Source organism: Acomys russatus, chromosome 16 (genome assembly GCF_903995435.1).
Source record: "Acomys russatus chromosome 16, mAcoRus1.1, whole genome shotgun sequence".
Classification (NCBI taxonomy): domain Eukaryota; kingdom Metazoa; phylum Chordata; class Mammalia; order Rodentia; family Muridae; genus Acomys; species Acomys russatus.
Window position 1 is genome coordinate 11,952,255 of NC_067152.1, and position 14,505 is coordinate 11,966,759.

The window sequence follows — 14,505 nt, forward strand, 5'->3', positions numbered from 1 at the left end:
CTCAGAAAGCAAATGCAGGAAGAGTTATCTCAGTGAATTAGAGGCCAGCCCAGTCTACATAGTGAGTTCCAGGCCACCCAATGATACATATAAGATCCTGTCTAAAACAAACAAAAAACTAAATCCCCAAAACTTACAAAGGGAATATAATCCCACTGAAACACTACATACTCACTCGGGCAGGTGTACACACGTACACACACACACACACACACACACACACACACACACACCACCAACAACAACAACAACAACAACAAAAATCAACCACATGAGGGGGCTGTAGAGATGGCTCAGCAGTTAAAAGCACTGTGTTCTTCCAGAGGTCCTGAGTTCAGTTTCCAGCAACCACATGGTGGGTCTTAACTATCTATACCCTCTAGTGTGCTCTTTTGGCATGCCAGGTATACATGTAGATATGGAGCATTCATATACATAAAATAATTAAATCTGAAAAAAAAATCAACCACACGAGTGGAGTGGATGTGGCACATGCCTTTAATGCCAGCACTTGAGCGAGAGAGGCAGACAGATCTCTTGAGTCCCAGGCCAGCCTGGTCTACAGAGTGAGGTCCAGGACAGCTAGATCTAGCTGCACAAGAGAAACCCTATCTGGAAAAACAAAGCAAAACAAAACTCTACCACGTAAGGCTATCAAATAAACTCAAGTGAAAAAACAAAACAAAAAACTTTTTTCTTTAAAAAGGGGGCAGGGGTGGGAGGATTCAGTCAGGAATGTGCTTCTCAGCAAGCATGAGGACCTGAGTTCAAGCCCAGACCCATGATAAAAAGCCCAGTGCTGTGGGGTGGCATAGGCTTATAAAGCCAGCACAGGGGGATGGAGACAGGTAGATGCCAGGATCTATCTTACTTGGATAGGCTCCAGGCCAGCAAGTAACTCTACCTCAAAACACAATGTGGAGGGCAAGCATGACTCAGTGTGGCTAACGTGCCTACTCACAAGCCTGGTGGAAGAAGGAAACTGATTCCTGCAAGCTGTCCTCTGTATGCCACACATGTACAGGTGGCACACATACAAATTAAATGCAAATTCAAAATAAAAAATAAAGGGAACAGCCCAACAAACATGAAAATGCTCAGTTTGGACTGAATATAAAAAGACAATTTTGGGGAAAAAATAACTGACCATAGGAATGCTAAATTGCTGCTTTTCAAGAAACTTTTAGTATACAGCCACAGAGACTTAGTGAAAGGTAATCTTGATATAAGTGATGTCTGTAGTTAAAGCAAAAGGAAGGTAGAAAAGAGAATGAAATGACAGAGGTGGCAATGATGGCGCAAAAACACATTAAAAGAATTCTCACAAGTGTTTTGCAACACTGAAAGCAGAAAATGAAACAATCCTAGAAGCTTGGAACTGGAGAGGTGGCTCAGCAATTAAAAGTACTAGTTGCTCTTCCAGAGGACCTGGTTTGATTCCTAGTACCCACAACCGTCTGCAAAGGCAGTTCTAGAGTGTCTGACACCCTCTTCTGGCCACCCCAGGAAGCAGGCACACTCATGGTACACATTACACACATGCAGACAAAGCATCTATACATATAAAATAAAAACATAAAAATAAATCTTAGAAGCTAATTCAAATGTAGAAAGGTGCATGGCAATTAGCCAAGACAGAAAAGACATGTAAGACCAACAAATGCAAACAAGATATGGTGGCTCAAAGTCTCAGTACTGGGGAGACTGAAGGAGTATTATTAATGCATTCCAGGTCAGTCTAGAATATACAGTCAGTTCCAGGCATGCCTGAGTTACACAATGAGACTTTATCTGGGGGGGGGGGGGGACAAAACACCATTTAAACTATTCAAAGAAGTTTTTAAAGTAATAAAAACTTTAATTCTGATATTTTCAAGTGCAGTATGTGTATATATATCTTGTTTTGTTTTGTTTTTTTAGAGACAGGGTTTCTCTGTGTAGCCTTGGCTGTCCTGGACTTGCTTTGTAGACAAGGCTGACCTCAAATTCACTGAGATCTGCCTTCCCCTGCCTCCTGAGTGATGGGATTAAAGGCTTATCCCCACGTCTGGACAGTATACTCTTAAAATAATAGTTTCTTTTTTTTTTTTTTTTTAAAGGCTAACTTCCCTATACATTTGTAACCATTTTTAATGCTTCCAAAAAAAAAATTAGCACTTGGGAGACAGAGGTTGGCATATGGCTGTGAGTTCGAAGCCACCCTGGTCTACAAAGTGAGTGCAGGCCAGCCAAGGCTACACAGAGAAACCCTGTCTCGGGGGGGGGGGGGGGGGGGGGGGGGGGATTAGAAGCTAATGTAGTATAATACTAATTTTTCCCATTGACTATAACAACTTTGAGTGGCCTCAGACCACAAGGTCCTTTACACAGCCCCTATTACTGTGCACATCAATAACTGCCTATACGTAATATAAATTATTTTAATTACTACATTTTACTTGTTTGCGCACAGTGTTCTGCCTGGATGTACACCTGCACACCAGAAGAGGGCACCAGATCTCATTATAAATGGCTGTGAGCCACCACATGGTTGCTGGGAATTGAACTCAGGACCTCTGGAAGAGCAAATATTGCTCTTAACCTCTGAGCCGTCTCTCCAGCCCCTAATACTGTACTTTCTTTTTTTGTTTTTTTTGTTTTGTTTTGGCTTTTTGAGACAGGGTTTCTCTGTGTAGCCTTGACCGTCCTGGACTCGCTTTGTAGACCAGGCTGGCATCGAAGTCACTGAGATCCACCTGCCTCTGCCTCCCCAGCTGGGATTATAGGTGTGCGCCACCACCGCCCGGCTAATACTGTAATTTCAAATATTCACCACCAAACTTGGAGATTTACTCTTCACCTTAGTAAATTTAACCTTTTTATTATTACTGAGAACTTAAAGGAGTTATCTATAATGTACTATGAAACATATAGCACAATGTTGGGATTTTATTGTAGGAATAAATGCATAAATGCAAACCCAAGAAGTATACATAAAAAAATATCTCTTTGTTAACATAATTTTCCCCTAAATATAGAGTCAAACTTAACATTACCTTTAGAAGCCAGATTAAATTTGATATATCAGTTAGAATAAACAAAACCAGAAAAGCAAAAGAGTAAAGAGAGGAGGTGAAGAAATAACTTGGTGGTGGAGTGTTTCCCTTGCATGTGGTAAGGCCCCTGAATTCAATCCCTAGCACTGGAAAGAAAATAAATATTTACTTTTACCTACTGTAATTCTTTTCAATAAATCTTTTTTGGGGGGTGAGGAGTTTTGATTTTGTTTTTTGTTTTTCAAGACAGGGTTTCTCTCTATGTAGCCTTTAATTCCAGCAGAGGCAGGTGAATCTTTGAGAGTTTGAGGCCAGCCTGGTCTACAGAGTGAGTTCCAAGACAGTCAAGGAAACCCTGTCTCAGAAAAAACAAACAAAAGTTAGCTCTACTACCATTGACTGGGTTAAGAAAGAATTAACAAAGAATGCACAAAACAAGAGATACAACTAAAGACAATAAAGAGAAACTCCAAGAATTTGGTAAAGGAAGACCAAAAGATGGCATTGCAGCTATGCTACAAGGATAGAGGCATTCGGTGTACACAGGAGCAGGCCAGTGCTTACAAGAAAGGTGTAATGATGATGAGCCCAGGGAACATGTGGAATAGATGGGAATTTGGTGTGGTGGTTGGATACAGTAAACAGAAACTTCAGCAAAGGAAAAAAATTAAGAAATAGTTATTAAAATATTGGTGATTCTGAGAATGATAATGCATGCCTATAATGCTGAAAGCACTCAGGAAGCTGAGGAAGTCAGACAACATAAGCTACACATAGCAAGAACTTGTCTCAAAACCACAAAATACAGGCTGGGCGTGGTGGCGCACGTCTTTAATCCCAGCACTTGAGGAGGCAGAGTCAGGTGGATCCTTTGAGTTCAAGGCCAGCCTGGTCCACAAAATGAGTCCAGGACAGCCAAGGCTACACAGAGAAACCCTGTCTTAAAAAACAAAAAACAAAAACAAAACCACGTGGACTGGACAGAAGGCTAGTGATTAAGAGTACTGGTTGCTCTTGCAGAGGTCCTGGGTTCATTTCCAGCACCCACCTGGTGGCTCACAACCATCTACAACTGTAGTCTGGTGAGATCAGATGACCTTCTCTGGTGTGCAGATAAATGAACATGCAGACAGAACATCTATTATAAATAAAATACATAAATCTTTAAAAGAACAACAACAAAAACCATGCCTTTAATCCCAGCAAAGAGACAGGTGTATCTCTGAGTTCAGGGCCAGCCTAGTCTTCATAGATATATATAGAATTTTTTTAAAAAGTCTGTCTTAAAGAAACAAAAACAAATGAACAACCCAGAAGAATTCTCATCTCTTATTTTTAAAAAGAAAAAAGGTGAGCCAGGCATGGTGATGCATGCCTGTGATCCTAGCAGAGGCAGACGGATTGCTCTGAGTTCAAGGCCAGCATGGTCTACAGAGTCCTGAAGAGCCAGGGCTACACAGAGAAACCCTGTCTCAAACAAACAAACAAACAAACAACAACAAATAACAAATCAACTATAAAAGTAAACAGCCTTTACTCTCTGACAGTGACAAACGCAAAGGCAGCAAGCCAGTACAAGAACAAAAAGAAAGCCTGTGACTAGTGTTTATAAATAAATGGGAGAGTACTACGACCAGAGTGGCAGTGCACACCTTTACTCCCAGCACTAAGGAGGCAGAGGCTGGCAGAGCTCTGTGAGTTCAAGGTCAGCCTAGACTAAATGAGTTCCAGGCCAGTGTTGATTTCAAAGTGAGATTATGTCTCAAAAAAGTGGGTTGGGAGATTCAGTAAATTGGAATTTCAAGTAAAAACTGAATAATCTGGGGCCTTGTAGATCATTATAAAAGGTTTGTTACCCCTAAAATAGTAACAAGAAGGCTTTAAATAAAGCAGTTATGACCTGGCATTGTGCTGCAAGGCTATAATCCCAGCACTGAAGCAAAATTCAAAATTCAAAGCTAACCTGAGAAACATAGAAAGATCACATCTCTTAAAAAATAAATAAGTAAATAAGTAAATAAATAAGGCAGGAAGAAAGGAATTACAAAATTTGGATTTTAATAGCACAATGGCTATCGTGTGACTCTTTAGCAATAGACAATGGCAGCTGAGACAAGAGCAGAAGTAGAGGTAGGAAAGCTGGGCAGAAATTAACAGATAGGACACCAAATGAACAAAATGAGCAGCAGGAACTAAAGATGGCTATGTCTGTATTTTGGCCAAAAACAACAAGGTGAGGACAACGGTGCCATTTATTGTCATGAGTATGACTAAAAGAGGCCTATTTTAATAAAAGAATCCTTTCCATAAAGAAAGTTTCTTCAGAACCTTTCATACTTCATTATCAAAAGTCAACCACAGTGAATAGTAAAAGGCTTATTCTGCCAGACATCATAAAACACATCAGTAATACCACAGCTCAGAAGGTTCAGGCAAGAGGACAGCACTTTCAAAGGCAGCCCAGGCAACTTAGTGAGAGCCTATCTAAGAAAGCAAGCACAGGGATGTAACTCAGTGGTAGAACACTTGCCCAGATAGGAAAGGTCAAGTAAGTTCAATCCTTAACACACCACAAAAAATAGAATTAAATGGCTCTTTCCAGAGACATGAGATAATTGGACAACCACCTTCTTTCCAAAAATGGAAAAGAAGCTATAAACCTCCCCTGTAAAGCCTCACTTTACTATGATTTTGTTTAAAAGCAATTTAGTTTAGTTTTGTTTCATTTTTAATAATTTTAAAGATTTATTTATTTTTTTATTTAATGTATATGAGTGCTCTGTCTCTTCATGCACACCACAAGAGGGCACCAGATCTCATTATAGATGGTTGTGAGCCACCATGTGGTTGCTGGGAATTGAACTCAGGACCTCTGGAAGAGCTCTTAACCGCTGAGCCATCTCTCCAGTCCCCTAAAAGCAATTTAGTTTCAAAGGATCCCAAGATTATAAAAAAAGCTTGAAAACCACTGGTGAACTTGGAAGCTTCATGTTAGTAATTACTAAATTCCTAGTAAAGAACCGAGTTAAGAGCAGGGCTTGGATGCTGGCTATCTTTGAACACATAGGTCTTAGAACATTTAGGCCTCCAATTATAACGTACATACTAAAGAACCCAGCTTTATCAGGCTTCTGGTCAATAATTAACTACCTACCACTAACTTTGCAATGGTCCACACTTATTGGCACTCTGAAAAGAGATGGAATAGCTCAAACTAAATACGAATATAATGTGGCCCAAATGTCAAAAGCAGGAGCATAAATAGGCCCTGAAAAGCAAAGTCATGCTTCCTAGAGGCAGTATGAAAAAAAGCTATCAGTCCCACTTGGTCTTTTAAATACTACTATAAACCACTAAACTGTTGCTATCTGAAATAGGATCTTGCTTATGTGAGCTAAGCTAACCTTGAACTTGGTACCTTTAGCCTTAGCTTCCCCAGTGCTACTATTATAGCCTGTACCATCATACCTGGCATTCAAACCACCAACTTGTTACTCACAAGGAAAAATCCCCTGACCACTACCGCTGCTTAATATTACAGTGTCCAAATTGTCAACCTATTCTCTACTTCTATGTTAGCAGATTTTCTATGGTAGTGGTAATAATAATAATAATAATAATAATAATAATAATAATAATAATAATAATAGTAGTAGTAGTAGTAGTAGTAGTAGTAGTAGTAGTAGTTGTTATTGTTGTTATTATTATTACTATTATTATTATTTCCCTAACTTCTCCTGTGACCTAGTGTGTAACAAAGAGGCAAAAATCTCCCTCTTTTCTGAGAAAGTATCTGGCTACTGGTCACAAGTCTCAATTGTCCATCATTTTGAAAAGCAATCCTAAGTGCTATCACTGTAAATAAACTCTAAATGGACAATGAAATAAAAAAAAGAACAACAACAACAATAGCTGTCCAGTTTGGTAAATGGGAAGGTCACTGACCACCAAGTGATGTCACACCATTCTGTTCATGCTCTAAACTCCGGGATTCATCAGTGAATTTATCCCTTCTTTGTCACACACTCCAATCTAAGGAGATTGTAAAACGAGAAGCATCACTTCTTTAACTACTTAGAGAATGCCACAAGCACATTAATCTAAGCTGCTCCACTTCTTACTTTACAGACCATGCTAACACCAATGAATTTAACAAGCTCAGGCGATGAAAGAGCAGGGCTATTGGAGAATAGCTTGCGAACAGCCAGCTGGGGTGGCACGCACCTGTGACGCCAGCGTGTGGCAAGCAGAAGCAGGACACCAGCCTAAGCCACAAAGGCCCTGTCTCAAACATACAAATACAAACAAACAAAAAAACTAACGCACCACAGAAGGTACCAACTGTGAAATTCAGTTTTCCCTTAAAAAAATGATGTGCCTACCTACCACTGTTATCAGAGTTAGTGTAAATCTAATGAACGTTTAGACTTAACACTGAGAAGTTTGGCAAGCATAATCTTAGCTGGAACTTCAACTACCCCATGCTGAATTATTCTGTCTACAAACACAATCTCTAAAAGACTAGGAAAGTAAATTCTTTATTGGTAATTACTGAGCACATAATAGGAAATGAGTACAACACTGTGCTACTTAGCCAGCATGGCCATTCACCCACGGTACTGTATCAATATGATAAAAATATTGTATCAATAGTTTATAAATGATACATGTGAATAGTTAACAATTATAGACATTATTAAATATCTCAAATTATAATGAAATTAAAGCTCTGATACTTTATTCCCACTCCTTATGGATATCTTTTTTTCGGGGGTGGGGGTGGGAGGTTGAGACAGGGTTTCTGTGTAGCTCTGGCTGTCCTGGAACTCATTCTATAGACCAGACTAGCCTCAAACTCACAGAGATTCACCTGCCTCTGCCTCTGCCTCCTGAGTGCCTGTGCTACCACTACCCGGCAGGACATCTTAGATACCCATTTTAGTGAAAATTACTGACCCAGGTCATCTGATCCTACAGAGAGGGACTTAGTTATCTGTTTTCTCTGTGCCTTAATTTTAACCAGAGCTTAATAAAAAAGAAAAGGAAGGAAGAAAAAAAGAAAATTTTAAAGAAACTTCAGCAAAGAAAAAAAAAAAAGGCAATTATTTAAGGAAATATTTAAAAGGAAATCAAGTATAGAGGAAAAGCAATCCTGTATGTTAAACTAACTCTGAAGAACACTTATAAAGGCCCACTTATGTAAATGACACTGATCTAATTTTAAATGTATATATATATATAATTATATATTTATATATATCAAAATGGGAGGATAAAAAGAACCTGAGGGAGTGGTACAGAACAATGGCTGAATCTTCGCAGTATCTGGGTGCCAATAAGTAAACCTCAAAATAGGAAAAGGGGACAGCAGCACAACAAATATATCATTTTGAGTGACAAAGGTAAAGACCAAATTAAGAAATAGTTATTAAAAATATTGGTGATTCTGAGAATGATAATGCATGCCTATAATGCTGAAGGCACTGAGGAAACTGAGGCAGTCAGACAGCATAAGCTACATATAGCAAGAACTTGTCTCAAAAAACAAAAATAAATACCTGGGCTGGAGATTTGTTTATGATGTGTACAGTGTTCTGACTGCATGTAATACCTGCAGGCCAGAAGAGGGCACTAGATTTCATTATACATAGTTGTGAAGCATTGTGTACTTGCTGGAAATTGGAACTCAGGACCTTTGGAAGAGCAGCTCTTAACCTCTAAGCCAGCTCTCCAGCTTCACTACCCCTCAAATTTTAATGCAATGGATGAGTAATAATAATAATAATAATAATAATAATAATAAGAAGAAGAAGAAGAAGAAGAAGAAGAAGAAGAAGAAGAAGAAGTAGTCGTCGTCAATCTGTGCTAAGCTACCTTTCCTGGATAAGCTACTACTCCTCATCAAAGAAGCCTCTCTCTACAGCAAATGAAGACCAACACAGAAAACCACACCTGAACACAATAGAGAGATCAACAGATCATGAGGACCACAGCCCTAATGTATACATAGCTTCTGCATCCATGGCTCAGGGAGCACCAAGAGAAAAGGGGTGGAAAGACTCTAGACACCCAAACACCAGCAAGCCTGCTGTGAATGTCTCTCCTAGAAATGGCTGCATAAAGACCAGCACAATGGCGCTATCAATGGACATGTTAACATCGAAGGGAGAGAATTTCACGGGGTCCTATCATCATCATGGTGTCATAGTAGTGTATAGTCTGTCTGTCCTGTCCTGTACCCCCTACCCCATGTGTCCTCCCTACCATGATTGCTGAGAGGAGAATTAGCCTCTCCCAGGGACAAGCCCTTTAACTGCTTCAATGAAACTATACACATACAAACAACAAAAATGAATTCAGCAGATATATTTGCTCATATGGACACACACACAGACACACACACACACATACACACCAATAATCTAAACCAGGCACAGTGGCATATATACATACAATCTTTAAAAAAAGGGGGGGGGGGCGCTGAAGAGATGGACGAGTGCTTAAGAAAGCTCGCTGCTCTTCCAGAGGGCCAAGGTTCAATTCCCAGCCCCCAAATGGCAGCTCACAACTATCAGTAACTCCAGTTCTGGGGGATCTGATGCCCTTAAACAGATATACATGCAAGGAAAACACCAATCAATGCTCATAAAATGAAAAAAAAAAAAACTTTTTTTTGAAAGCCAAGGTGGGTCAGTGAGATGGATCAGAGGGTAAAGATGCTCACTGTCAAGTCTGATAACCTGAATTCAATCCCTGGGATCCACATGGTAGAATGAAAGAATTGACTACTGAGTCCCCAGAATTGTCCTATGACCTCCATATATACACTATGACAAGCAGACACAAATGAATAAAAATAATACAAATATTTTAATAAAAACTCAAGCCTGTAGTATGTTACTCGATATTTGTGATACAAGCCGAAAATAAAAGCTACCACTAACACATCTTTCCAAAAAATGTTTAAAGCTACATACTTGTTTGTTTGTATTGTTTTTGAGACAGTTTCTTTTCGTAGACTTGACTGTCCTAGATTCACTTTGTAGACCAGCCTGGCCTCAAACTCACAAAGATCCACCTGCCTCTGTCTCCCAACTGCTAGGATTAAAGGTATGCACCACTGTGCCCAGCTTAATGTTACATACTTTCAGAAAAGCAAAAGTTGAAACAACTGGCAGCATAGCTAAAATAGAAAAAAAAAAAAAAAAATCCAGAATTCATCCTAATTTGTAGAGCCTCAAACATAAACTAGACTGTCCCTTCACTCAGGTCCCAGGTTATCTGTCACAAACATAACACTGCATTTCAAGGCCCCACTTTGCTAGATAAACTGCCTGCAATTTCTTGTTTGCAGTAATGTATCTGACTTTTTTTTTAATGCTGTGTAATTATGGATAGGCAACAGATAGTGCTCATTTAAATGAGAGCCAAAGGATCAAATAGTTCTATCAAGCTTGTTCTTTACTTGTCAAATTCTATCTGCCCCAACTTACCTTATACAATGTAAACAGATAAATAAAAGTGATGCAGGTATTAGCACCTATTTATTTAGGTGCTCCCGAAAGGTTCTCAAACTATCCTGTAGCCCCAGCAACAGCTTATAAAATCTTCCTGTAGTTCCCTTGAAGTCTGACATCTAAATTGCCTGTTCTGAACCCTGTTTACACTTAGAAACTACTTTATCACGCAGGTGTGGTGGCACACACGTGTCATTCCGGCAATCAGGGAGGCAGATCCAGTCTGGTCTACAAAGCAAGCCCAGGACAGCCAAGGCTACACAGAGAAACTATGTCTCGAAAAAAAACAAAGGAAAAAAAGAAAGAAAAACTACTTTATCAACTTGCTCCTCTTTTGGTTTAATTTTCCTGCAGGAAAACTGACAAAACCAAACCCATTCAAAACCTTTACTAAGACTTTAACTCATACTTTGCTGCTTCTTCAAATATGCATTTTAAAACTCCACAGCCATACTTCATAAAAAGTTAAACAAAAAACTTTCACCAGGAGGTCTTTTTATTTTTGTTGTTGTTGTTATTGTGTTTTTTGAGACAGGGTCTCTCTGTGTATCCCTGGCTGACCTGGACTCGCTTTGTAGACCAGGCTGACCTCGAACTCCCAGCGATCCGCCTGCCTCTGTCTCACGAGGCGGAGGCAGGTGGATGACTGGGAGTTCCAGGCCACCCTGATCTACAAAGTGAATCCAGGACAGTCAAGGCTACACAAGAGACCCTGTCTCGAAAAACCAAAAAAGATTGTGCTAATCTCCAGACGTGGTGGTGGCAAGCCTTTGACCCCAGCACTCAGGAAGGCAGAGACAAGAGAATCTCTCTGAGTTCGAGGCCAGTCTAGTCTACAAAGCAAGTCCAGGACAGCCAGAGCTGTTACATAGAGAAGCCCTGTCTCAAAGGAAAAAAAAAAGTTAACAATCATCATGTTGATGGGGTAGGAAGGCACCACTAAAAGGCATATTTTTGCTATTCTGCTCAGTCCAAAATTAATGCAATCCCAATTCTGTACCTTAGTTATCTATTTGTTTGTTAGTCGGTCCAGTGAACTTAATTACGGGGTATGAACTAGATCTCACTTCTAAATCCTCACTTTAAAATGTCTTTTTTCCTACCATTTCCTTTGTCTATCCCAAGCAACTTAAAACCACCTGGCACATAGCTGATTTGTTGTTTTGTTGTTTTTGTTTTTGTCTCAGAAATCTGTTAACAATAATGTTCGGCCTCTCATCTGCTTACTGTGTTTCACGTCTCACCAAGAAAATCCATTAAACGTCGAAAAGAAATACAAGCACCGAACAGACACACACTCAAAATCTCAGTCATGAAAAATTAAGTCACATCCCGGCCATAAACTGTGCAAGACACTTCCAGTTAGCGTGAGCTTTAGTGATCACAGACAACCTTGTCAGAGTAAGTGGTAGGGGGTTGGGGCTGCTAACAACACAATGTGAATCAGAGCCAACGGCAGCAGCAGGCTAGGACTGACAGCAAGGCCAGTCTCCGAAGGGAGCTGTTAACACGGCATCACCACGCTGGATTTCCCAATGCCATTTTAAGGAAGCAAGAGCCTAAGAACTGGGAATCAAGTGCATTACAATCGTCTGATCAATGTCCGAGGAGATGAAACCGAAGACCAAGGTCTTGTGGCAACAACAGCTGTCTAGTCTCTCCTCGCCTTAAATACAACTTCATTTTCAGGTCGTTCTTAACCAAAGTCAACCGCTCAAAGGGTGAAGGGTGGCAGTAGTAAATGGAAGGATGGTCATCGCCCTCAACAGAGCGGCAAAGACCCAGGGGGGAAAAAACCAGAGGTCCCCTAATAGGAAAAGACCGCTCTGCAGCCGCCTTCTCCTCTCCAGCCAAAGCTGTTAGAAACCAGATTAGGATGTTGTCCCAGGCTTTTTTTTTTTTTTTTTAAATGAAAGTGTGATATGAGAAAATGGCACTGAAGGATGAGGGGGCCTAGAAGGCTTGAGCCACCCAAGAAGCGATGGAAAGGGCTTCCCAGGACCTAGACAGGATAACAACGCCACCCGAGCGCACCGGCGATGGCCACCCAGCGCCCGGTAACCCCCCCCCCCGTCACCGCGAAAGCGTCGCCCCTTCCCCTAGCGCCCCAATTCCCAAACACCGCTTCCCCACCACCACCACCTCCTCCCTGGCCTCAATATCCCCGCGGCCGGCCTCCGGTCCCACCGCCGGGCACCCCACGCCCCAGCCTCCCCTCCCTCCTCGGTCACCCACCCCCAGGCGCTCGGCGCTGGCCTCCCCGCAGCTCGCTCGACCCCTCCCCCTCACCTCTCCTCAGCGCCTCCTCGTAGCTGAGGAATCCGATCCGTGACTCCTTGGCGCCCATGCTCCCTTCATCCCCTCGGCCGGGGGTCGGAGCCCGCTTTCGCCCCCCCCCCCCTCCCGCCTTCTTCGCGGCGTCGCCGGCTGACGGTGTCGGCGTCCCCGGCCCCCTCTTTCCTCCCCCCCAACACTAACAAGTGCGGCTCCTGCCCCAGCGACTCCTCCCGACCGCCGCCGCCGCCGCTGCCGCCGCCTCCTCCTCCATGCCGAGTCACGTGACCCGCTCCCGCCCCGCCCCCTTCCCCTCCCTCCTACTCCGCCCTTCTCTCCTCCCTCCTCCCTCCGCGTGTCTCCTCACTCCTCCTCTCTTCCCCTCGGTCCCCCTCCTGCCAGCCCCTCTCGGCGGGTCACCTGACCCGAGGCCCCCCGGACGGTTCCGGGTAATGGCCGCCGTGGGCCACGCTCCGCCCCACCCCACGCAAACAGCGCGCAGGAGGAGCGCAGGGGCGGGGCGGCCTCGCCGCACGTAGCGCGTCATCCCCGTCTTCCCGCCAATCCTAGGCCCCGAATGCCGCGGCGGCGCTCAGCTGGCCAGGAGGGCAGTGACTTCCGGGGCGCCCGAGGACGGTTCTTCCCGCCCCTACGTTCTGGCGTTCGACGGGCGGGGCCGGAGCGATGACGGTTGGTGCTGCGGTGGCCGAGGCCCACCTTGGAAGACTCGGGCGATGTTAGGGTGCAGGGGTCTGAGGAGAGCGGTGCGGGCGACAAAGGAGCGGGCAGACGGGGAGCCCCTAACGTTCAGGGGATTTTGGCAGAAGCGCGGAAGAATCTCAAGGCTTCTCTGAGAAGATACCATTTTCCTCTCCTAGTAGATGGACCTTAATGACAAGGCAGTTAATCTTGTCACAAAATTATTTTCTTTTCTGCGCCTTTTCCCTTTTTTGCGGACCCGGCTGCTTTAGCTTCTCTTCCCGCTCCACCTCCCAATTTTTTTTTTTTTAAAGCCGGCTTAGGTGTGTTGTTTTGTTGGGTGTTTGTTCGTGGTGCCGGGTTGTGCTTTGTAACCCAGACTTGGCGATTCTCTCTGCCTCAGCTTCCCAAATTCTGGTTCTACGAGGAGCGCTACCACACCCGGCCCCGCCCCCTCATTTACAAATTCCTTAAGTTGCCTCAGCCCCCAGCACTTGCCCTCTAGAAATGACATAGTTCAAAACCGAGTAGTTTGCTTTTAAAAGTATATATTGTGAATTTAGTGCATTAAGTACATTTACGTCGTTATTGCATCTCCGTTGCCCAGAGAACTGAAACTTCATTCACTCACCAGTCTTAGTCTGTCCTCACGCTAGTTCACGGCAAACACTGTAAATCGAATCACATTTCTCCTGTGACTGGCTTATTTCAGGTAGCATGTCTAATTGTATTGTAGCACATACTCCCAAAGAATGACTTTTTGTGCACTCTGTTTACAGCTGTAAATACAATAGTCAAAATGGTAAATGTCACGCCTTTAATCCCAGCACTCGGGAGGCAGAGGCAGGCGGATCTCTGTGAGTTCAAGGCCAGCCTAGTCTACAAAGAGTCCAGGACAGCCAGGGCTCTATAATAGAGAAACCCTGTCTTGGGGTAGGGGTTGGGGGAAGTGTCATAAGTTAGTAAACAAAATGTAATGT

General features: G+C 42.8%; 1 protein-coding gene across 1 annotated transcript in view; it reads right to left on the reverse strand.

The window, feature by feature from the left end:
- Positions 1 to 12,990, reverse strand: part of Usp32 (ubiquitin specific peptidase 32) — a 118,146-nt gene extending 105,156 nt beyond the window's left edge. The window contains exon 1 of the mRNA XM_051158187.1: positions 12,842 to 12,990. Coding sequence (XP_051014144.1) covers positions 12,842 to 12,899 — 58 coding nt within the window. The 5' untranslated portion in view covers positions 12,900 to 12,990. The remainder of the gene's footprint in view (positions 1 to 12,841) is intronic.
- Positions 12,991 to 14,505: the final 1,515 nt, after the last annotated feature.